The sequence below is a fragment of the Pararge aegeria genome, chromosome 22 (genome assembly GCF_905163445.1).
Source record: "Pararge aegeria chromosome 22, ilParAegt1.1, whole genome shotgun sequence".
Taxonomy (NCBI): Eukaryota; Metazoa; Arthropoda; class Insecta; order Lepidoptera; family Nymphalidae; genus Pararge; species Pararge aegeria.
In genome coordinates this window covers 6,467,506-6,491,833 of record NC_053201.1, presented here as the reverse complement: position 1 = coordinate 6,491,833, position 24,328 = coordinate 6,467,506, and the positions used below count along the sequence as shown (strand labels likewise).

Genomic DNA, 24,328 nt, shown 5'->3' with positions numbered 1-24,328 from the left:
AGGCCTCTTCTCTCACCTTAACATCAGATGCTATTGCCTTAATGAGAAGCAATTACCATTTAAAACTTTTATTAGGTCTAAAACCTTAAGTTTAAATTGATAGACAATTTATAATCGACGGTAAAAAACAAAAACAGAATGATGAAAATTTTAATAAAAAAGTATACAAAACTTAAATATTACTGTTGCATTCTCAATCTTTGCGACGAGCGATAGTATGGCAAGTCAACTACCCACATAATATCTAAGAATTTATAGTCACAAGACAAGGAAATTGCTAATAAATTGGCAAGGCAACAATTGATTTCCCAGACAGAACAGATCTTATATAACTCTTAAACTAGTACTACAATAAAATTTAACTTATTGCCCGATCTACTTAAAAATGATATTAAAGCCCAAATTATAAATAACAAACAAGAATTGTAATATAATTAACCGGTATCAAAATTAACAACAAAATGGTATCAAATGTCTGATCCTTCATTCTAGCAACGAATAAAGGTGAACTGTTTTAACAGAGCAAGTAAGAAGAATTTTTTGGTGTCAAAACTAAAAAAAGGACTATCATAAGTCATGGAAATAGCTCCTTACTTGGTAAGGCAAGTGTTACGTTCACAGTTACAGTAACTACGACTACGAACGTTACACCAAAAAAGCTATGAGGTTTAAATTTACGCCCCAGGCTAGTAAATAATGAATAATATTACAGCACAATATTTATAATAAACAAATATAAAATTTATTATTATCCCTCAAAATTACGTATTACAGTGACGGATCTTCAATCCTAGCTATGAATAATGGTATGGCAAACTGCGTATCCCATAGAATAGCTAAGAACGGTCTGTTAGCACGGAAAGTCGCTGATGGATCGTCATAAGATAAAGCCACCGCTGCGAAACCAGTTGCAGCCGACGCTGACAGACCCTGCTCGTCGACGGAGAGATAGCCCGTGTGTATAGCACTGGTGATCTCTGGCGAAAAAGTGCGATATGTACCGATACGCGTCAGGTCGGTTTTCTGTGAAAATATTTCTGTTATACCCATCTGAAAATGAGAAAAATGTGATTGAAATTTGTGCTAAAACTAATATTATACCTACGAGTAAGTCTGTTTGTTAAGCTGAACATAGGTTCAAGGTCAACTTTTTAATGTAAATAGTTTATATTCACTTATAGCGCCACCAGCATTTCTTTGATAGCTTATATTTTTGAAACCTAATTCCTTTTTTTATTGTTGCCAGCTATTGATTAATATAGAATTTGCGTAGTATTTTGGTATTTTGATTGGGAAACATTTTAATGGTAGACTAGTAGGTAGACCAAATATTCAAACCACTTTATATTACTTAGGCGACAATGCAATACAACCATGGAAGTGATGATTGAAATGAAAGTTGACAGTAGTTCCTGTAATTTAGCTTCGTTAGATTATTCCTGTAGAGTCTGATAATCGAGTCAGCATAAAAGGTTTCTATTCCAATACATTTTGCCCTTAACTGCAATGCCACGTGAAAAATCAAGCCCACTAACTCTCACCAATTAGAGTTAGTGGGCTTCTAATAACTAAAATGGCTAGTGATAATATTCGGGACTGCTTCATGAGCCATGGCGGTGGATAACGAATATTTCCAAACTTCACATGATACTGAAAATTTATTGATACAATCCCAAGTCTATGTTCGACCTGAAAATCGAACCCATGTTATTTGCAGTCGAACATTCTAGACCATCGAGACCCATTAACGTCGTCACTTAAGCTGAAACTGTAATCGTATTGCAAAGCTTAGGGTTCTACTGGGTGGAGTTGGAATTATGCCACTCTAAACTCTTTTTATGACACGTCGAATTTTCTAACGCGTTACGTCTTATCACTAAACCTTTTCGACAAAATAAATAAACGGTTTACAGAACCACGAGTAATTTGAAAAATAACGAGTTGTATTTAATTATTTACGAGTATGTAAGTGATTTTATTTTAATATATAAAATAGTATTTATTATAAACAAACATAAATTGAATAACAACAATGGGTTTTTCTAATAGCCTGACCTATTGTTATTATCATTGGATAGTATTTTCCAGCAGATAATAAAATACCTAAAATGAGAGCAGATACAAACTTTCTTAGTAAAACTGATATATGATGATGATGATAACGATAATATATATATAACATCCCCTTATTTTGAATAATTTTTGCACTGGATTTATCTTTCTATTCATAATATAATATAAGCTTTTAACAACAATTTTTTGTTGTTGCCTCTTTTTTTAATTTACTCTGCCACAGATAATAAATGTAATGATCTTTCGTGTTAAAACTTAAAAGAAAGATAATTATGATGTGAATAATATTATGCTGTATATTAAACACATTCGGTATTTCCAAAAGGCATGTATTTAAGAATGAGAGTGAGAATTTTCATTTCATTCATAAACAGCAAGGAAAATAAAATCTAATCAATATTTTTTTTAATGATTTCTAAAGTAAGACGTAATTAAATCTAATTTCATCAGACTCGCGTGCGCATTTCTTTATTCATTGATATTTTTGAATCTTTCAAAAGCTACGCAAAATTATCACAACGTCCTGGTCAATGAAAAAAATATATATTTTATGGAATATTGTTTCAGTTTCATTAAATGATTAAGTACTTACCACTTTCAGAACAGGGATCAGATTAGTATCCGATTTCATAGTAAACTTCGGTATTTCCAGTTGTGTTTCGATTTCTTCAAATTTGTGGTAACTCACTAGCTTGGCATTAGTCAGAGAGCCCAAAATAGTATCCACAGAAGACAATTGATGTGGCAATATCAAAATTAATGAGTATTGATGACGCTAAAAAAACAAATAATCAATGCATTTAAAAATAATATATATTACTAAGTTAGCACTTCAGTCTCCCTGTCGGAGGAAATATCATGATGAAAACTGCATTCCTAAGAATTGTCGATAATTCCCAAACGCTGGTGGAGTCCATCAATCAACACTTGGTCAGCACGGTGGACTACGTGCCCTGTAGTGGCCTGACGAATAAAAACATCTTTGTAGAGGAAACTTAAAATGAGGTAAACAAATTCTATAGTTACTAGGTCTTACCGATTCTATACTTATATTAAAAACCAGATTCTAAAGAAAAAAATTGCCCTGCTTATTTCTGCTGCTAAGCGGCATTGTGGCATTTCACCGATTGTGGTCACCGGTGTAATTACAGGCACATGAGGCTTAACACGCCTCAGGTCTATCGACACGGGACGGCATATTGCAGGACGTATTTCTTTTATCCCCTGCGAAGTGTTTCTCTGTTTATGGAAGACAGTTTTCCACTTACGAGTACCATCAGTTGAAGCATCTTCTTATCCCGTCAATTGTTACTATAAAAAAGAAGATATTAAGAAAATCTCACTCACCTCAAAAGGCATTACCACGACCCGTGCCCTGGTATCCTCTTCAATACCAAATTTAAATCCATGCCGCATACGCATGAACGGCACAGATTTGGTTTCTCCGTTACTCAAATTGAATGTCAGTTTTTTTGTTGCTTCTTTTTTGAATTTAGTCTCCCACAGTCCTTTGAAATACACTGCATTTGCTATTACCAACTGAGTGTTGATGCCAACTGCATCTGTAAGAATATAGATGTATCTTACTAGACCGACAGCAAATATGTTCTCGGTATAAATGTTTCGATAGACTGGGCGATTTTTGGTAAGATATCACTGTTCGGTCTGCTTGATTTTCTACTTAGCATTGCGTGCTTTATAAACATTTCTTACTTGTAAAATTGACATACAAACATACTTACAATAACCAAACTAACATTTAATGTTTATAATCATTTTGTGCCTTAGTTAAAAACTGCAAAACTGAATCCATAAAACAGTTAATAAATGAAATTTATTGCAACCCACGCTGAAATGATACAGCGTTAATAGATCATCAGGTAGCCCAAACTTTACCAACACTAACCAGACTGCACATCAATCTATCTAGTAATGAGGCCCGCTTCAGCGGATGCACTTCAACCATCCAGGATCTTTTGTGCTAGCCCCGTCCTTGAATCCCCTCACCCTAAATAGCTTCAGATATCCACTCTAAGAGTTTGATTGAAGCTTTTAGGTTGGAGGCACAGTAATCCTCTGGTTGTATATAGGCCACTCCCAAGACGTCCAACCGCTTTCTAGCCAACCCGTCGCATTCACAAAACAAATGCTCCATGGACTCGACGTCCTCGTTGCAAGCCCTACATGTAGGGTCATCAATTATGCCCATTTTGCATGGACCCTGTGCCAAGTGTCCTGTTATAGCTGCTATGGCGTATCTTGCCTGAGTAAGCAGACTGCACATACATGACCGTTAAATTTGGAAATCCTTTCTAAGGACTGAGAAATGATTGAAATTCCATTTTTTGATATAATATAATGATACCTAAATTACAAAATTAGTCAGTTTTCCAACAATTGATTGTGTTAAATTTTGAAAATTAGGGTATCGTGCATAGTTTTAGGTATAAAAAAGTAACTCACTAGGTGGTAAAAGGTTTTCAATCCTATTGTGAGTTTGGATAGCAACCCATTTATTAATTTGGTTAACAGCCCATGCAGGTCTCGAAAAGTCCATGGTTGTAACTTCGCTTCCGAAATTCTCGACGGCAGTCTCTTTGAAGTCAGGGTTCATATCAAAGCCATCACCTACGAATAGGTTATTTGAAACAGTTAGGATGTTTCTCGAGTTTCGTTTCTGTAAAGTAAAAACATCATGCCATACAAAATTCTATTGAAAAATAATATTCACGAAATATATACATATTATATTTGTTGAAAAAATTTGAGATGTATTTTACTATGCCCACAACAAATTAGTTTTCAGCTTGATTGTTTCAATAGACTAGTCGGTTTGCGGTTATTTAAATATGACTCATCGGAACGCATGTTTTTCTGCTTAGCATTGCACGCCTTATAGAAGTTTTTAACTTGTATAGGTGACAATAACGTAAAATTTAATGTTTATAATAACTATTTTACCAACTAGTCCACCAATCCGCACTGGGCCGGCGTGTAGGACTACGGCATTAACCTTGGTTGATGTTGATGATGACAATAACTATGCTCTTTATTTTGTACTAGCTATTGCCCGCGACTTCGTCTGCGTTTGATTTTGTTTTTTGATTTGGCATTCAATTTAGTTGTAGTTCTAAAAAAATTTAAGTATTCAGTATCGCTAAGCTTTAAATGAGGGGTTTGCTGCTGTCCGCCGAGGAGTTCTGTCTTCTATCTCCAACCACATTCATCAAATCAACACAAAGTTTGGGGAAGATTAAACACATATTATAACCTCTATATTACAAAGATAATTATTTAAATCGTTTATAATTTGTCGGAGTCATGGTGTAAAATCGTCAAACACTTTAATCCCCTCTCCCAAAGGAACCGAGCTTAATGTGGGGATAAAAACTACACTTAACACTTTCAAGAATATGTGTACAAAGTTTCATGAGGATCGGTTAAGTAGTTTTTGCGTGAAAGCGGAACAAACAAACTTATATTCACATTTATAATACTAGTAGGGATAGGGATAGGGGGATATGGATTGGAAACATCCTCTGTAAATGGAAAATTTGGACGTTAAAGTTACATTGTTATTCTTTATGAGTAATGGTTTAACTTACTTTCATATCATAAGTGAGCCTTTTATATGTGGGTGCTGATACCTCGGGAGGCGTTTGCAAGGACCTTGTAATTTGATTTTGCGCATCACCAAAGGTACCTTGCTGGAGAAGCGCCAAAACAGTCGCGATAGATGTCGGCGAGACTATAATATTACCGGTTTGCAAATAATTTATACTCTGGAAAAATAAATGAGATTTAACATACGAGTAACTGCTTAATACTAAGGCCTACGTTATGTGGTACTGGAAGAGTAATTTTATTCATTTCGGCAATATTTGATGGCGAATAAAGTGATGTGGAATGCATTTGCAATTTAGTTCAGTCCATTGATTTGTGAATCTCTGCAAAATTGTGCTATTTACAGGTGAACTGAGTGCCAATGATAAGAATGTGATATTAGATCCATATACCTTTACCAGATTTTCTTATTAGCTTTACTTGTAAAATCAAGAAATTTACCTTCATTAAATTAATTCCGAAGGTCGTGATAGCATACGTTATATTGTTCAATTGCTCCACCTCAGTGCTACCAACACCCATAAATCTTATTGGATTAAGAGCTATTGGAGACGCCTCGTCCTGGATTCCATTAACTCTGTCGTTAGCGTAATTATAATTTGCTTGCGGAATTTCATTGACTGGTATATTGTTAATAGTGTTGCTGCTTTGTGTAGATCTGGTAGTTTGTATACTGTTCAATAGATCTTGAATATATTTGTCGTAAGAACTTTCTGTGGAATAACGTATTGCTGTACTGTCATCGTTTAGAGGATTGAGACCCTTTCTTTGTTGGTTTCCTTGACGAAGCTGGCAATTTATGTGCATTGCCAATATGCACACAGAACAAATTGCTAAAAAAAAAACACACATTTAATAAATTACGTTGTTATTCCTAACAACGTAATCAGAATCAATCATAATTATTCTATTAGTTAAAATGTATGACGACAAGTGGGTAGGTTATACTATATAATATAAGAATTACTATATAATATAAGAATTGAAGGTGATCACCTATAAACTTCTGCAATGAATGAATTTGTTGTACACCACAGATAAATTTCACAAAAATATAGTAGAGCGTTAAGGTAGAAAGTAAAATTTGGTTATGCTTTGTAATAACTAATAACACTTTAAAATAACTATAAGTTTACAAATTTAACTCAGTAGTTTTCCTTAACATAAACTATAAACAGGTGTAGTACTTCTGTGGTATTAGTAGATAATTCTTCTCAATTAAAATACAAAAAACTTGTACTCGACTCGTGAAAAAGAGGATCTATTTGATTGTTATTATGTTAAGAATAGGTACTCACTGTATAATATCTTCATGTTTCCTCACATGAATGTCACTATGATTATAAAGAAAATCTGTATTTTTTAAACACTTTCCGTATATTTGTTTTCAAGATTTGTTTATGACCGCGACGCAGAACAATCACTCGACTTCATCCTTCCTCGGCTACTAAAGATTGACCGTAGGTATTCAAGTTTATTGTGTTGTATATACATTCACATAGTTCATTGTGACTGCTAAAGGAATTTAAACTTTAAACCTGGATGTTAGAGTTCCGAATTCCTTGATATTGTTTCGTCACTTATTGCGAAGTAAAGTTTGTATGAACTTTGTGGTTTTCCCAAGATAGGTATCCAGTTTTCTCAGCGCCTTTGTTTATTATGACCCGAAATATAATCTTATAAGTGACTATGACCCATGAAGGTTTGAAGAAATATAACGATGATGAGGTTAGGTACCTATATTACATTTTTTCTTACTCGTACTTACTCTTACTTATTTTGTCAACAATCTTTTGTTACTTTCAATTGTAAAGTATTGCACGACTCATGATGCGAAGCATCAGAGAGTGCCATCAGAGAGAAAAATTTTTTTCGCCTCATTTCGGCGGCTATTTTTATTATTATAGCCTTGTTAGTTCACGGAATCAAGATATTTTGCATACTATTGTCGAGATAATTTAATGGAGATTAATTCCATACTTTTAAAAAATTGATTTACTGCAATTGAATTGGAAAAAAACACCGAAATAGGTCAAAAAATTTTCCTGTACGTCATGATTGAAACCCGAAAACACTCTAACTTGTGAAAAGATCCATTATTTGAGTTAATTTTTTTTTTTTTTAAATTCTACTCGACGATTGTAGGTCACTGAATGCGAATGATTAATTAATTCAGTGTAGTTTAATTGCAATTAATTAAAAACGATAACTGCAAGACTGTATATCTATATATATCCATGTAAAATTAACATGGATGGTGATATATCTATATCTATAGATATTATGTACATTTTATTCCACCAGGGGCCCTGTGCATCACTTTCCTAGTACAGCTGTTTTAAATATATTTTTTTTTTTATTTTGCACGACTCATGTGTTTTTTTTTCGTTATTTATTGACAAATAATTGGATAGCTATTTTATTAATGAGTCGTGCACTTTTGGATTTTTTTTTAAAATACTACTACTAAATTATTAAAACATTTTTTCATTTTCTTCATTTGAAATATCAACTCATTCTATTTCTTTTAAAATATTTGTATTTTTTCTATTTTTAAAAGAAATTTGAATCATGTTTACATAATAAGACAAATTAGAAAAAAGAGAGTACGAGTCATAATTTCGTAGGTCTTGTTAATTGTATTAACAGTGTCATCGATACACTTCATATGAACCTGTTTCAACGGCTGTTTCAAGGTTGCATTATTTATATATCTTTTATAAGTTAAAACGTAATAAGTACATCAAGCCATTTCTCGGAGAACGAGGCTTAATACGGAGGATGGACAACCTGTCTAGAATGTAAGGGTTCGAGGATTGCCTAATGAGGATTATGTTGTTGTGGGTTTATTTTTAGATCAAAGCGCATATGTAGCTATCATCTTCATATGTGGCTGTGATCGGCCTTCATGATAAAAGGTTTTCTAGAATTCTGGGTCTCTGAAAATACACATTTATCAAGAAACAGAGAGATTGATTACCGAAATTATGGAATGTCCCAAATTGTATGTTTCTCTCGGTATTTAGTAGTTAAGGCTGTGCTCTCTGTGTCAATTAAGTCAATCAGGCAGTCAGAAATTATGTATTTCAGTAAGTTAGTAAGTCCATCATGCTGTCCGATGTTTTTTTAGGTATAAATGAAGTAACTTTAAATCTTAAAATTCTTTTATTGTTGTCATGTGAGTTAATAACTACTTACACTGGTGATTTCACATTCATTTATGTCTCTTTTATATAAAATGATACTTATTTTTTTTAATAGAATATAATTTTGCATGAGTGCTAGTCCATTGAAAGAAAATTAAAATAAAAAATCAAATATTTTAAGCAAGAATAAAAAAGTTAGAGAATAATGCATAAAAAAAGAAAAATATATTATATTGATAAACTAAGATTTAATTCTTTATATTTCCTTACTTAAGTAATCTTAATATGCCGTTTCGTTTATGGTCTTATTGCGGAAAATATTAACAAAAACCAAAACACTTTTAAATACAACTTAGTTCTAGATAAAAGGAATTAGTATTAACGGACGCTACAATTTTGTCTGTCAAAATACGGTTTTGTGCTTTTTCTAAAAGAGCTCTGTAGTCGTAATTTGGAGACGACATTTTGCGCAGCGCCCACCACTGCAATGAGCATAGGAAATCGAAGTTAGACCCCTTCTTCACTGCTGCTTTATATCTGATGAGCAAAAAAAAAGAAAAAATTGGTTAATTATCAACCCATTACGGGCCCACTAAAGTAAACGGGTTTCATCTCAGAATGAGCAAAGGTTTGCGTGCGTTGTTAGACTTTACACGACCTTGAGAACATTATGGCGAACTCTCAGGCATGCTGGTTTCCTCACGATGTTTTCCTTTACCGTTAAAGCATATGTTTATTTTCTGAAATTAAAAACGCACATAACTCCGAAAAGTTATGAATGAATGAATACACTTTTATTGTACACCAAAGCAAAAAAAATAGTTACAGAGATATAAACAAAGAGCAAGAGAGTGCAATTTGGTGGCCTTATCGCTACATAGCAATTTCTTTCAGGCAACCGAAGGTTATGGTGAAACTCGGACCCCCGAAAAGGGAAGCCGAAGCCTTACGAACCAGGCTTATCTAAGCTTTACAAGTTAACCGTCGCTGCAGAATTGGTTATCAATGAATAATTATTACACATACACATAGGCTTGTTGAAAAGGGGAATTTTACCCCTATACAGGGTGATGTCCCCTTTCCGTCCCACGGCTATGCCACATAAAGGGGAAGTACCTCAGATGATGGTTTAACGACCTCACTGGCGTATCGGTGGGTTTAAATAGGAGGTCCCGGGTTTGATTCCCGACAGGGGCAAGTTAGTTAACTAATTCGGGGTATGTGTGCAATACTCCCTAACAGGTTAGCCCGCTATTATCTTAGACTGCATCATCACTCAAGTTCCTAACACTTGGTGAGGTTCCACCTCTTTTTAACCACCTTACCTGCAGGGCTAGCATAGGCAGACAAAAAAATATTCCCCTATATCTCTGACAGGGGATATAGTTTACGTATCCACCTGCTAAAGCGCGGCAACATGGAATAGGAGATGTTTACCCCCCTTTATTACACACATTGTGTGGATATCATTTCCACTTGTGCGCCAATGCTCTGAGAGTTGATAAAGGTTCTCCTACAGGAGAAGATACATTTTTATCCTTTTCCCAGGGAGATAATTGTCTCCTGCCTATGCTGCTAGCTATGCGTGCTGGTTTCTGTGGTAAAATAAAAAATAAAATAAGTTTTCTAACTCACACATCATTCGTCTCCAGGACTCTTAGTAATTCTCTTTTCTTTAACACGAGCAAAGCGTTCCTTACAGCAGCGGCTGCTAAAATCGAGGGGTAGTTCGAAGACAACAAAGGAGGTGTCTCAGCACCGTCTTTTTCCACCAGGTCTTGTGGTAAACCGGGGTTTACTACTAGACCCGCCATGAACATGAGGGTCGCAGCCGTTTCGATCTCCACAAAGTTAGCTGCATCGCACACCCACGACATGTAGGCTATAAAATCCTGGGCCACTATTGGCTGGATTGGAAATTTCTGAAAACAAAAGATTGAGCATCCGTCAAACTTTATCTGAGTGCTTCTATTCACCATAGGGCCGGGTCTCCTCCCACCATTGAGAAGGGGTTAACACACAACGTTTTAGTTAGGGTTATGGCAGAAACAGAACCTCTTTCCTTAACAGTTAGTACATGAACAACAGCAGTAATACATTAGGTCTAGTTTTATTAAATTTTATTTAAAGACTCGGATTATGTTCACTTATTCGAATAAACATTAACGTGACCTCACCAGTCTCTCCATCACCGCACTCTCGGCAACTATCAAAAGTTCAACAGTAAATACATTAGCTGCAGCTTTCACCAACTTTTTCGAAGATATGACATTGCCTTGTATCTTCAGCGCTATCCAATAGCAAGCAGCGGCCAGAACTTGCATGTTCTCCGCCGAAGTTTGCGCAATTGTTAATACAGTATCGAAGTACCAAGCCGCTGTTTGCACTGCAGCAGGGTTTCCTCCTGGACCCTGAACATGGAAAAAATATTTAAAAATCCCTACTGCATCGGATGACTAGTGTTAACGGATGCCCATCTGACTGATAGCTACGCTACGCCATATTACATGTGTAACAGTAATTTTATAAAGTAGTAGTAAAATTTAAAAAATTATTAAACTTTTGATATTCATGACATTGAGCTGGTGGGTATTTTGATATAAATACGACTGCATTATCGATGCACCTCAGTCCTACATGGACTCGAACGATGCAAAGATACCTCCCGGTGTCTCAGTCGATTATCACATGGTTTTGCACTAACTATCAAGTAGGCTTTATGTCTGTCAATTATAACTATAAAAAAATTACTAGTATATAATATATTCGACTTTCGAAGACTATCCGTTAGCTTCTGTATGAGCGAAAGTTTTTGCTCATTATTGTATCTGTACTTTATACACGCAATAACCGCTTTATGAGCTTTATGAGGCCAATTAATATGTATATTTAAAATTAATCTTTATGATGTGGGGATTTGACAAAGTATCCTGGCGGCACCTTATTGTGCTATTAGATGCTATTAGATTTTAAGCTGAGTTAAAGGGAACGATGGGGCTGACATTCTTATTGTTAAGAAAAGTCCCGAATAAAAAAAAAATTAAAAAAAAAACAAGCCGCTTTCATACTTCAGTCTCTGCACTTCTGTTGCTTGTGAGCGATTGTTTTTAAGCGATAACATTACGAATTTTAAAACTGTGATTTAATCTGTCATTTGTGTGTTTTTCTTTGTTTACAATTAAAAAACAATTTTCCTTTCTTTCTCTGTCCTACCGTCCTCGTTGAGCAATGGCTAGTACTAGTGCAGATAATTTTTAGACGTTGAAAACTCGATCATCGGTGTACTTACGTTGACATTAAGCAGCCAATTTATGACAGATGCACGTGGAGTGCTGGGTATTCTTGGCACCTTGGTAATAGTTTCCTTCTCCAATAAATAATTAAACAAATCAGGACCATAATTGTGACTTAAACAAGTAGCGTATGAGTTCAACCCTGTTTTACAAGAAAATTAAAAATTAAAAAATTTAATTTTATTAATATAAAAGTAACTTTATATACTGAGATAAAATCCAAAACGAAATCACCCGTAATTCAACGGTTGAGATTTTCTTTTGTCAAACACCAAAAGGTCAATATCTTGCTTAGATTTTTCGTTTTGCCGCAAGATTATGAAATCCTACGGGATTTAAGCTACAGTCAAAATTTCAAGATTGGTTAACCAGTTTTTAAGTTAGAACGACACCAAAATAAAACCGTACCTCTCTATTAATAAGAGTGAAGATTTTCGCAAGCGAAGTTTTTAAGAAGCTTGGTGACAAGCCTATGCTAACATATATTATACCTATATGAAACCTTACATTATTAAACTCTAACATTAAACTCACAGAAATCAGTAGAGTGCCATCTTTTTTCAAAACGATCAGTAAACACGAGCCTACGTTTGTGTTTCTCTTCTCTTAAATCATCAGTGACTACCGGAGATATACCTTGCAGTTCCCGACTGTGAGGTCGTTTAAGACTTCTTTTTATATTTCTCACCCTGCAGGGTTCTAGGAAAGACTTTAATGCGGGAGTTGAAATCTTGCTAGTTTCTCCAGCACGATTGTCTGCTTTTAAGAGTGTACCTTTACAAACAAAACAAAATGTATCTTGATTAAGGTAGCAGTTTTAGTAATAGTAAAGCTTTTTGTGACAGCTCGTTCGGGGTAGTACTACCGCTATGCCTATTACTGGGTATTGTAACCGGTGTAATTACAGGCAAATGGCCCTAAAACCTACGTCTCAGGTTGCTGTACATAACGCGGTACGTTGTAGGACGTGTTCTTTACATGCTAAGTGTTGCTCTACACGATGGTTTTCCACAAATAACTCTAAATAAATAGTTAACAGGGTCCTCTTAAATACCAAGTCTCATAATAGAGTGAACATCAACATTTTATAGTTATAACTTCTATTTGCTGAAAACTACAGATAAAAGAAAGAATGCATTTTTGTAATTAAACTGGAAGCTTTGAGTCCTTGTATTCTAACGCGATTTATACAAAATTTTATTTACTGCTTAGTTGGTTTAACATTTATAAAAGAATTAGTTTATTTTTAATTTAAATCTTGTTTAAAATTTGAATTAAGTTACCTTTTTTCTGTTCATCATCAGACATGTCCTTAAATACTTTGTAATTCCAGTCTAAGTCTTCTGTTTTTTGTCGTACAGTTACGTGTCTAGTGTCAGCTCTAATTGCGACACTGTTTGATCTTCTTAAAGCTTTTTTAATTTTCCTATTATGTGTAGCAACTTTTTCCGAATTTACCGATTCTTGATATAAAGTTTCTAATGGATGACGGTCAGTTTTTATCCTTGGATTTTTCTTCAGGGTGTTTTCTGATAAAGGCGGTAATGGATCGACGGGAATGGGTATTTTAGATTTGACTTTGTTTTCTTTAGCCATTTTACACTTTAATAAATAACAAAAATTATACATAAACGTTTAGTGGCCACGACCAGCGTGACCGCTTTACTTCAAATATGGAGTTTACATAATTCGATTCAAGCATGACATCGTAAGTCGAAGGTAGATTTTTATTGAAATACCCTCTAGTTCTAGTTCAGTGTAAACGTAGTAGATTTACAGTGAGTATCACACAACAACAGAAAAGAGTACATAAGACTACAACAACAAGATTTAGATTTACCTTCTGTATTCGAATACTTTTCTTTACGGGCTAGAAAACAGTTACTTTTGTTATGGACGACCTCCCAGGGTTAGTAATGAGCATTGTGGTAAGTGAGATGTTGCAGGTTCGATCTCCAACATGTTAATTTTGGGAATTTATAATATCCGGGAGGAAATAAGCCGTCACCAAGTACCCCCCTACTGACAGAGACATGCCGATGCGGAATAAGGATTATAACTGCCATACCTCTAACGGGTTATGTCCGCTAGTATCTTCCACTGCATCATACCTCCCTACTTTAAGTTAAGTACCTACTTAATTATTTTTCATAGGGGTAGTAAAAGAGCGATTTACAATAAATATTTTAATCTTAGAAATATCACACAATAATAATATAGTTAATAATAAATAAACCTTAAACTAAATTACAAACTACGCTGTGTACTTTTTTATTATCAAATGCATCTGGTTTTGTTGGGAATTCATCCGGTTCGTTTAAATACAGTAGGTATAGAAAATCTACTGTTATTATAATAAGAGTGAGCTTGAAACTACTCCATAGTTAAAGAAAAAGTCTAACAAAAATTTTAACATAAGTTTTCACTAATATATAAGGCTACCATCGGATAGCGGTCATGTATAAGTACATATTAATTTCTAGCATACCTGTGAGAGTCATTGCGTATTTTGCGTTCAAATTCAGTACAAATACACTTTATGCATAAACATTTCTAAATTTTTTCGAGATAATTTTCACTTACGAAGATCGCCTTTAATACCTACAGTAGTGTTTTTTGTTTCCGAAAGAGTAATGTTCATTTAGTAATTAAAATTTTTCTCAGATGGTGACTGTGGGTCGGTGACTTTGCCCGCGACAATGACAAGATTGTCCAAACGATCAACGATGTAGAACACGAATGGATGCTCAACGCAGAAGCGGCGTGGCTCTTTTGTTTCGTGAAGAGGAAGATTCTTTAATGATTCCAGATACTCCAACGACTCGGCAGCGTTGCTGGCTGCAAAAAAAAACAAGAATTAACTTAACAAGAAAAGTTTCAATTCAATTTCAGTTTGCATTTATGTCACTAGACTTGCTATGGGCCTGCGGCTTCGCCAAATTACGAGACGCAGCGTACTGGTACATAGTTTACAGCCAACCACAGTAAATCAGATACCAAACGTAAAGGTCTATATAAAGTATAAAAATAAAAGAAAGCGATGTAATTCTTTCAGCATGAAAAACAATTGACTAAGGTGTGGGCAAATAATATATCTGTTCTTGCTCTTGGCAGTTTTATCACCAACTATATCAAACCATCACTCATGTCAATATTGGCAATCGCAAATGACCATCCCGGGCACTAACAGCAGTTTAACCCTACCTATTATACTTTTAATTCCCTTTTAAATTGCCTGCAAATAAAGTGCGGCTTAGTAGGATCGCTAATTTTAAGTCGATAGCGCTAGGATAGTAACTGGCTGGGTTCCTAAAATTAAAAAAGAAATTTGCATCCATCTGTCTCAGCTTTTATCACTAACAAAGAGTAGCTACTGAGGAGTTGGTTCTCCTTTCTCTTATAATATTCATTTAATATGCACGAAATTTAGGCCAACAAATAGGATAAATAGCATAAAAAAATAAATCACCTCCAATCGCGCTTGCTGATGCATCAGTATTGTCCACACGAACAGCAACATTTTGTACAAGCTCCTGAACGAACAGGCCTTGCTTTTCTGATATTCCTGTTAACTCAGCATCCCGACCAAAGATACTGCTTACTCCAAACTGTAAATGTAAATATTACATTGTTAAGCAATTAACCAAAACGCAAGCTGCAAAACGACGGAGCTTAATCCACATAATTGTTTATTGTATTTCATCATTAACTTTATATCCATTATTTTTTTAAAGAAGGGTGGAAAAGAAGAATTATGTAAAAGTACAACTAGTCTGCATAATCTTACGTAAGTTAAAAATTATTAGCAAAAAATAGTCCTACCTTAGCCAACGCCGCAACAGGCTTAGTAGTAGTTTCCACGAAGAATGTGGGCAATGAAACCTGTAATTCCTCTTCACGTAGCCTTTCCTGAATTTCCGTTAATGAAACTGCTGGCAGATCGGCAACAAGTCTAATCAGACCGTCCCTTGAACGTGGAACGAGCAATAAGAGAGCATAGCGATCACCCTGAAAAGTATAATTATAATAATTTGCTATTCTAAATTGATCTTCTATTCCAGCACGTAGGTATTTATGAAATATTATTATGTCTGACTTACATCATAGGGCAACAGTATAGCCTCACTATCTAATTCAGGGAACGAATTGGTCTTGTAACTACCAAGAGTCTTCATCATTTGCACCTGCTTCTTCTCAGTATTGGATTTGTAGAAAACACCAGATTCCACTTTGTCGAAAGGCTTTTTCCAAGAACCGCGGAAGTACATGCCATTAAAAATGAGCATTAAAGAATTTGTTGCTGGAATTAAACAAGACACTCATTAAATATATGGATACTAAATATTTTAATTTAGATAATATGTTAGTAATTTTTTCATTTTTTTCTGAAACTATGATTTTACGGTCATTTATCTCAAACTCACATTTACTGGCCTTTTCTCCCACACTGTTTACTGAGATGCTTGAAGCTATATCATTTTTCTCATTAAGAACTCTATATTCAAAACTCTTCGCATGGGTTCTAGCTTCAACTGCTACCATTGTTTCCTCTTCATCATCGGTTTCATATTTCTTTGTATCTTGGGAGTTCTTAACATACTTGATTTTTTCCTTAATGTTTTTAGCAGGTTTGTAATTAATATGAGTGATATCAACTTTGGTAGGTATATCTTCCACAGCATAAGAAATTAACTTTTCATTGGACTCTTTAGGTGGCATAAGGTCCTCTACGACTTCCTTCTTTGGTTCATCTTTTTTTACTTTTTCGTCTTCATGGTCTTCTGAATCTTCAAGCATGTGGTACCTTTCAACTGACCTTACATCAGTCAAATAGAAATCTTCTAAAATCTTTTTGTAATCTTCGTTTATTGTATAGTTTTTGTAAATATAGAAAAAGTTCTTCAACTCTGGTTGATTATATTTGTATTGATTTCTAAATTTCAATCGTTCCATGATGTAGCGGTAAGTTTTTCTTATAAGATTTTGATCTTCGGGTAAATGAAGAGCTGATACAAGTTGGCTTCTTGTTTCTCCCTTTGCACCTTCAGCAAGAATGGCGAGGATTGTTGAGTAGCCAAGCGGAGAGAATGCGATATCTTTGTCATCGTCAATGTATCCCTGAAAACGTAGAATATTTAAAGTAGGAAAGTATAAACAAAGTTGAGTAATCATTGATATTATATGTAAAGTGATTAATGTACCTGTAGAATTGTTGTAGAAAGTTCATTGGTAGCCTCTCCAATAAAACTTGTGTCCTTAGGTTGATCAGATCGCTGTTTTCTCATCCACCGAGCGCTTGTAAGCCCAACTGCCAGAACCAGCACTGAAAGTAAACAAAAAAAAAAGTTATATTTCGCTCGTAAGCTTCACACAAAAATGCTAATCGGATTTTATAAAATCGGAGTCTCACAAAATACTGGTTTGATCAAACATTGAGTATTTTATGAAACAAGTGAATATTTAAGTACCGTTGTTATTGAAAACAACATTTTTAGGAAACTTGTTTGCAAATTCTTGTTAAATTTATGGATATAGGTAGGCACATAATACTTATATACCTCACATGTCTTCGACTATTAACACAGATTCTTCAAACTAAATTTACTTCTTTTTTTAATTTATACGATAAAAATTCTTTGAACGAACTATTATAATATATATCATAAGCTCTTGACTGTATAACTCTAAATTGATTTTTTGGCGCTAGACTCTAGATCTAGATATTATTCAGATCTTTCCTTTTTTACGGTGTTTTTTGTAGAAAAGAACTACTTTAAGATGTTTCAGTTTAATTTTAACTAATAATTGTGTAAGACAAAAATGGGTTGCAAATAAATGATATCATATATTTATTTAATTAAGTAATCTGTTCATTTATTTCAGGAATGAAATAACCAGTAGTAAGTTATAAGTTTCGCGATATTCCTTCACCACTCTCGTAATAAATGAGAACATTCTTGCTCGCTAGGTGGCGTTGTATAAATATTATTTAGATATAGAAAATACAGTTGAAATAAATAAACAGATAATAAGTCAACTACAGTAGTAACAACAATTAGTCATTGTTCGAGAACGAATATACAAAATAAACTATTTACTTTCTCAAAATAAATTTATCTTGCAAATAAGTCTGTACGGTATTGGTACATGATAGTATTATTCCACTACAAGTTACCACCTTCTGGTAAGTGATGATGCAGATCCCAAGTTGCCTGCCTGGGATTGAACACGGGATGTCCTACATAAAATCATAAAGCCCACCGATGCGCCAGGTTGGTCGTCGTCAGCCGTTTATATGTACCTACATAGATACTAGCTGCGAGTTGGAAATGGAGGTCGCTAGCGGTATCAATGCATTCTAACGGGCGAAATACACGAAGATGCAATTTGCACCGTTCCCACATAACACTTCTAAGTCGGATATTAATTATCTTAAGAATGATTTTTTTTACAATAATTATTAACTACTTTTGAATAATTGCCATAGATAATAAAGAATAATGTCTTTAATTATTTTAGCTACGTTAATAACTGGATGTATAAATCCTTATTATATACATATAAACACCCAGACACCAAAAAACATTCATGTTCATCACATAAACATTTTCCTATGTTGGAATCGAACCGACAGCCTCAGAAAACTGGGTCATCAAAAAGGTCCGTCAAAAACTAAAGAGTAAATATGCTGATGATGCATCAACAATCAATTAAATCTTACCTATCATAAATGCCTTTGCCTTGTGAGAGGCTTCGGCCGTGGCTAGTTACCAATCTACCGACAAAGACGTACCTACCGCTACGATTTAGCGTTTCTGTAAGATGTCGCGTAGAAACCGGTTAGGGGTATAGGTATAATGTAACTGCCCATTCCCGTAACAGCCATACCATCGATACCATACCATCTTAGACTGCATCATAACTTACCATGAGGTGAGATTGCAAGGGTTCACTTGTGGTGGAATAAAAAATAAAAATATCTATACTTTTTACAGAAAAGGAAAAGGAAGGAAAAGGAGTTATAGTTAGAGTATGTTTAATGATTATCAATTTCCACTCTTTTGCACACTCAAAAGTGGAATAACTTTCATACCAGCCGATAGGTATTTAAAATAAACACTTTCTTATAAGAAGTATATCGTATTTTTTAACACGCTTTCTACAGTGCAAGCACGGATGAATATTTTAAAGAAATTAATAAAATCTTTCGTTTGCAAATAAATTGTATAGTTTGACTTCAGCATAAGTACGTATTTTTTTTTTTTTTCAAATTAGTACATTCTACTGAAACGCAGTCTGCCAAACTGTAATAAAAATTAAATATTTTAGGAAACTGACTAAAAGCCACTAAGGTACCTAATTTTCTTATGTATTTTGAAATTAGAACCTCTAGTTACATTTTCGACATATTAAAAGCGCTGGAGGTATTTTCAATTGTCTTTTTAACGTATATGTTTGATTAAGATCACTAAATACGACTTGATGCGGGGTCATAGCATTTATCTCGACGTTTTTCTTTTAGAAAATAATGATAAGGATGTTGTAGGTTTTTAATAGAAAAAATATTTTCCTCCTCGCCTCTGAGTAGTTATAAATATGTAATTTTCTCTTTATACACATATCCCATCATCGTCAAATCATTACAGGCCCAATACAGGGCACGGGTCTCCTCCCACAATAAGAAGGGGTTAAGGCCTTAGTCCACCACTCTGGCAGTATGGATTGGTAGATTCCAACAGCTGATACATTAAGACTTACTCTAATTTTAATCTTTAATCATTTATAAATCACTATCAAATAACTTTAAAATTATAACATCACAAAGACGCTTTTCAAAGTTCCAAAACAAATTCAAACGCTTTTTAAACCGCTGTATAAGTCTACACAGAGTCAACGACTATGCAAAGTTCCACAGCATACATTACTTTTCTGTACTATAGTCCCATTACCGATATATAATGTACCTACGGTACACCAATACATGTCGGTGAGCCCCATGCATCCCACTATTCACTGTAAAATATATTATGCTATGAATCTCTGAATTTATTACATAATTAATGTTTAACTTTACTCCACACACCTTTGAGAACATTATGGAGAACTCTCGGGCATGCATGTATCTAAAATGCACTCGTATTTATATCAAAATACGCACCAAGTCAATGTCATGAACATTGGTTGTCAATCAAATATAATTTAATTGTTTCTTGGAAATAATTTATTAATTAAATATAAATTATAAGCGTATTTGTGATAATCCTAACCAATTTAAAAAATATCTGGCCAATATGAATTCATAGTTATCAAAAGTTTAATTATTTACCCATTTTATAAAATTACTGTAACGCAAGTTATGTAACGCACATAACTTGAAAAAGTTAGAGGTGCGTGCAGGAATTCCAACTCGCCCCCGAAATTGAAGTCGAAGTCCTACCTACTGGTCTATCACCGTTTCTTATAGATACATAATATGTAAGTTCATAATGAGAGTGCATCATCAAAAGCCCATTACAGCACAACATTTTGTATTATCTGCATACCCTGTGCATACCCTGTACATAGTATGCAGGGTATCGGTAGGCTTTTTATAGCTCCTTAAATGGCTACCCCTAAGTTTTTTAACTCGTACGGGATATTTTCTGCATTTTATATCCCCTGTATCCCCTGTGCATACCCTGTAAACCTGCCACTGCCCATAACACGTCCCACTCCCGTCTACAGAGATCTTCCGTCATAGAAGAGATCAAGGATCTAATTTGAACTGGGATTGAATCTTGAGCGAGCTTGAATCCTGTAGAGTTACACTACACTAGTCATACTGAATCCCTCTACTGTAATGGCACTGCATCTTAATAATGGGATTTCATAGGCCACTAGCTAGCCTAGAAATACTAATACGCTAGAGACACTGAAATCCTTTAGAAATACACTACAGGCCAAATTAACTCGAGATCGGGAATTCGCACTACTGCACCTGAGGCGGACCGTGTAAATTTTATGATGATAGAAGCTAATAGAATGTAGCCTAGCTGAGAACTAGTAAGGCACGACGAACGGTGAATGCACTGTGCTGACCCTACACTATTGTACTCTCTCTAGCCGGTACAATTTACAAAAAAAAAAGTTAATTTAAATTTTATTAAAGTGTTTTTACCTTCACTTCGAGGAAAGATCAAATCCATTTAAAATGCATATATGAGCCGTAGCTTAGTGGAAAACCAGTAGTTCCTCCCACGACGAAATGGAGTCCAGAGAGATATATAGAATGTGAGGGTAATAAAATATATAGAAAAAAGGCTATATCTACATTCTAATTATTCAATTCAAAGACATGATTATGTCATTGTGTGGAAATAAGGAAAAATATTGCAAAGAAGAATTATCTGTATGTGATTCTTGAATCGACAATCCATCTCAAGGCCTTTTTAAGCTTGAATAGGTATTCTTGATTTCCTCCTTCACTTGGAACTCTTATAAAACTGTACTTCAATAAATTATCTTATTAATAAATAAATAATAAATAAATATACTACGACACATTGATATTTTTTTTTTTCAAAATACCAAGGTCTTGCGGCGTTTGAGACCAGCTACTCTTTTGATGTCTGTCCAGAAGACAGACGTCTATATAGAGGTGGTCTAACAAAACGATTCTACATTTTGCGTTTAATCCATCACTACGTCGCTACCAACAAATCTACCAAAATGAGAAGATTATATTGACATTGGTCTAGCTTTTATTGACATTGTGAATTTCAAAAAAATATTCAGTAAAGTATTTTTTTTATGAATTTATTTATATATTTATTCAAACAAACAATATTTGAAAACGTTGTGTGCTGACGTTACTTGGCAATCTAGCGCATACCGCCTGGGAAAGTAATCACCGAGCCAACTCGCTAAATGAAATTATTTCTCCGGTGTAAAGTAATACACAATCTTTATAAACGACATAGTTGCTCCTTTTTCATAAGCATTGATCAAACCGTTTTGGAAGAGTCCACGAACACTAGGTATGAGTATGACACGAGGATTGTATACAAGTATTAGATTATGACTAGGATAGTACCTAGTGATAATATATAATATTATTTATGAGGATAATTAATTCTATAAACAATTGATTATACTAAAATAGAAACAGTTTAAAACTACTTTTAATTTTATTAATTAATTATAACAAGTATAAGTGAAATACCTAATTAATTGATTCATTTTTATAAATTAAAAAAGCATATAAAAAATTTCGGAACCGACAGGATTTGAACCAGCGACTCTCTGGAAATCGCGGCCTGAGCGCTTTCTCAAATTAAGCTACGGTTCTCCTAAAATAAAAAAAGCAATGTGACATCTCTTGTTTCGAACTGGGTAAATTGATAATTCCTCCAAGTGTAGGTAAAAACACTAATAATTTAGTTATGAATTACCCTTTGTTAACCCTACAATAAACAACCAGATAAATCAATTAGTTATTGGTTTACTAACCACAAGTTGATTTATCACATTAAACAATTCAATTATCAGTCTATATTTTTATTCGAATTAACTATCTTGCACATAAGATAAAAAAAATAACAATACGTTTTTCTGTATACGATAAACATAACTTTCCAAGCCGGATCTTATCCAATAATCTGATTTGCAATTCGAAAGAAACCCCAGACGCCATTCATTGTTTAGTGATGTTATCTGAAATTATATTATTGTCACGTAGGGGTCCACGAATTATTACATATACTTAGCGGATGTTGACAAACAAGAATGAAATACCAATTAGCATGTCATTGGAAAGGGCGAATACCGACTTATAAAAGTTTATATTTTTATCAAAAATAATATCTGACCTTAGCACCGAATTGCAATTTTTGTAATTGTTTTACTTGTTTTTCATTAATTTATCAGTAGATAGCAACGTAAAATAAAGAAAGAAAGTTATTTGGTAGAATAGGTGAAAGAGGCGATATTATTATATCAAAGGTATAACATACAGAAATCAGCCACAGGCAAAGCAATGAAAGTATTGATATCCAATATTATCGTATTTTAAACCGATGCACAACGGAAATCACATCAGAATGAAAAATACTGAAAAAACCATTGAAGTATAATAATAAAATACTTCATATAACGTAATTTCTCTAACTTAGTAGTTTCTGTATATTTTTATTTATTTTACTCTTAAGATATAATAAGATCTTTATAAAAAAGTTTTAACCTATAATTCTTACGATTATTTATCATATCCAATAACACTAGAATTCATAGTCAAGAGGTGAACAGTCTCCCTAAATCTAACATTCAACGTTTAGGCAGGAGTTGAATGTTGGCCAACCTTTTTTTTGTCTTTCATAGATGGAAGAAACCCCTAATTACATGCATTTGAAAAAAAAATATTGGTTCCAAACCTAATATTCATTATAATGTAAAAAAAACACCTTTCAAAATTTTATTCTAAAACAATATGCCGCGGCCGGTAAGAATTTTAAGTTCGGTTAACCTACGATATAGGTTTTTATAGCAAACAGGTAGTAACCATGAACATGCTATAGATATTATACTCAATATAAGATTCTAAGTTCATGATTGCATAGTTATAATTATAATGCCTCGACACCTAAACCATGTGTGGTTTTAAACGACGTGAGATCGCAGAGTAGGTGTTTACGAGTAACTATTTGTATTGCCTGAATATAAAAAATAAGAAAATATCAAACGTTCATTCAGCTGTAAGCCAATATCTTAACTCAGTACAACTATAAAACATCTTTTTCTACGGAGGATACTGTTAATTTTAAGACTTCAAGATAACGACTAAGATACCGTGAGGTATCTATGCATCGTCCGAGTCTCATTCAAAACCTAAGTGTATCGAAGATATAGAATACGAGTGCAGTATTTATAACAAAATACCAACCGAAAAAAAAAATGAACAGTGGCTATGAATCAAATATAATTTTAATATTTCTTGCAAACTATTTAATCATTAAATAAGTATTATTAGGACATCCGTAAAAATGCTTATCAATTTAATAAAATATTTAGCACATAATATCAACTAATGGATATCAAAAGTAAATTTATTTGCCCACTTTTCTGTAACACTTATCCTATAAATTAAGGCTAGTTTAGAGATTTGTGTTATACTAAATCAATCAGTTATACTAAATCTTTAGTCCACCTAAGCGACTG

At 34.0% G+C, this 24,328-nt stretch overlaps 3 protein-coding genes across 4 annotated transcripts in view; all 3 read right to left on the bottom strand.

Annotated features, from left to right (window-relative positions):
• Positions 1 to 134: 134 nt before the first annotated feature.
• On the bottom strand, positions 135 to 7,137 carry LOC120633645 (leukocyte elastase inhibitor-like). The gene is made up of 7 exons (XM_039903931.1): positions 6,996 to 7,137; positions 6,139 to 6,530; positions 5,679 to 5,855; positions 4,537 to 4,750; positions 3,421 to 3,635; positions 2,666 to 2,848; positions 135 to 1,050 (listed from the first exon to the last, which is right to left on the bottom strand). Exons 1-7 carry the CDS (start codon positions 7,009 to 7,011, stop codon positions 769 to 771), a joined length of 1,479 nt encoding a protein of 492 aa, XP_039759865.1. The 5' UTR covers positions 7,012 to 7,137; the 3' UTR covers positions 135 to 768.
• A 1,912-nt stretch (positions 7,138 to 9,049) lies between these two features.
• Positions 9,050 to 13,849, bottom strand: LOC120633586. 2 transcript variants are annotated; one of them, XM_039903796.1, is made up of 6 exons: positions 13,420 to 13,849; positions 12,773 to 12,910; positions 12,133 to 12,278; positions 11,021 to 11,254; positions 10,479 to 10,765; positions 9,050 to 9,380 (listed from the first exon to the last, which is right to left on the bottom strand). In XM_039903796.1, exons 1-6 carry the CDS (start codon positions 13,763 to 13,765, stop codon positions 9,185 to 9,187), a joined length of 1,347 nt encoding a protein of 448 aa, XP_039759730.1. In that variant the 5' UTR covers positions 13,766 to 13,849; the 3' UTR covers positions 9,050 to 9,184. The 2 variants fall into 2 exon arrangements, with proteins under 2 accessions (XP_039759730.1, XP_039759729.1); XM_039903795.1 differs by having other exon boundaries at positions 12,671 to 12,910; positions 13,420 to 13,839.
• A 482-nt stretch (positions 13,850 to 14,331) lies between these two features.
• Positions 14,332 to 24,328, bottom strand: part of LOC120633961 — a 40,780-nt gene continuing 30,783 nt past the window's right edge. The window contains exons 9-14 of the mRNA XM_039904397.1: positions 17,338 to 17,459; positions 16,561 to 17,254; positions 16,237 to 16,436; positions 15,959 to 16,144; positions 15,606 to 15,744; positions 14,332 to 14,974 (exon numbers count right to left, since the gene is read on the bottom strand). Of these exons, the coding sequence (XP_039760331.1) occupies positions 14,778 to 14,974; positions 15,606 to 15,744; positions 15,959 to 16,144; positions 16,237 to 16,436; positions 16,561 to 17,254; positions 17,338 to 17,459 (1,538 nt within the window). The 3' untranslated portion in view covers positions 14,332 to 14,777. The remainder of the gene's footprint in view (positions 14,975 to 15,605; positions 15,745 to 15,958; positions 16,145 to 16,236; positions 16,437 to 16,560; positions 17,255 to 17,337; positions 17,460 to 24,328) is intronic.

Excerpts from the sequence above, each read along its gene's own strand:
- LOC120633586 (XM_039903795.1), bottom strand. The coding sequence starts at position 13,765 with ATGTATAATTTTTGTTATTTATTAAAGTGTAAAATGGCTAAAGAAAAC. Across the intron at positions 10,766-11,020 it reads GTGCGGTGATGGAGAGACTG|AAATTTCCAATCCAGCCAAT; the intron begins GTGAGGTCACGT and ends TTTTGTTTTCAG. Across the intron at positions 9,381-10,478 it reads GTCCTGGAGACGAATGATGT|ATATAAAGCAGCAGTGAAGA; the intron begins GTGAGTTAGAAA and ends TTTGCTCATCAG.
- LOC120633645 (XM_039903931.1), bottom strand. Across the intron at positions 4,751-5,678 it reads GGCTCACTTATGATATGAAA|AAACGAAACTCGAGAAACAT; the intron begins GTAAGTTAAACC and ends TTTACTTTACAG. Across the intron at positions 3,636-4,536 it reads TGAAAACCTTTTACCACCTA|ATGCAGTTGGCATCAACACT; the intron begins GTGAGTTACTTT and ends ATATTCTTACAG.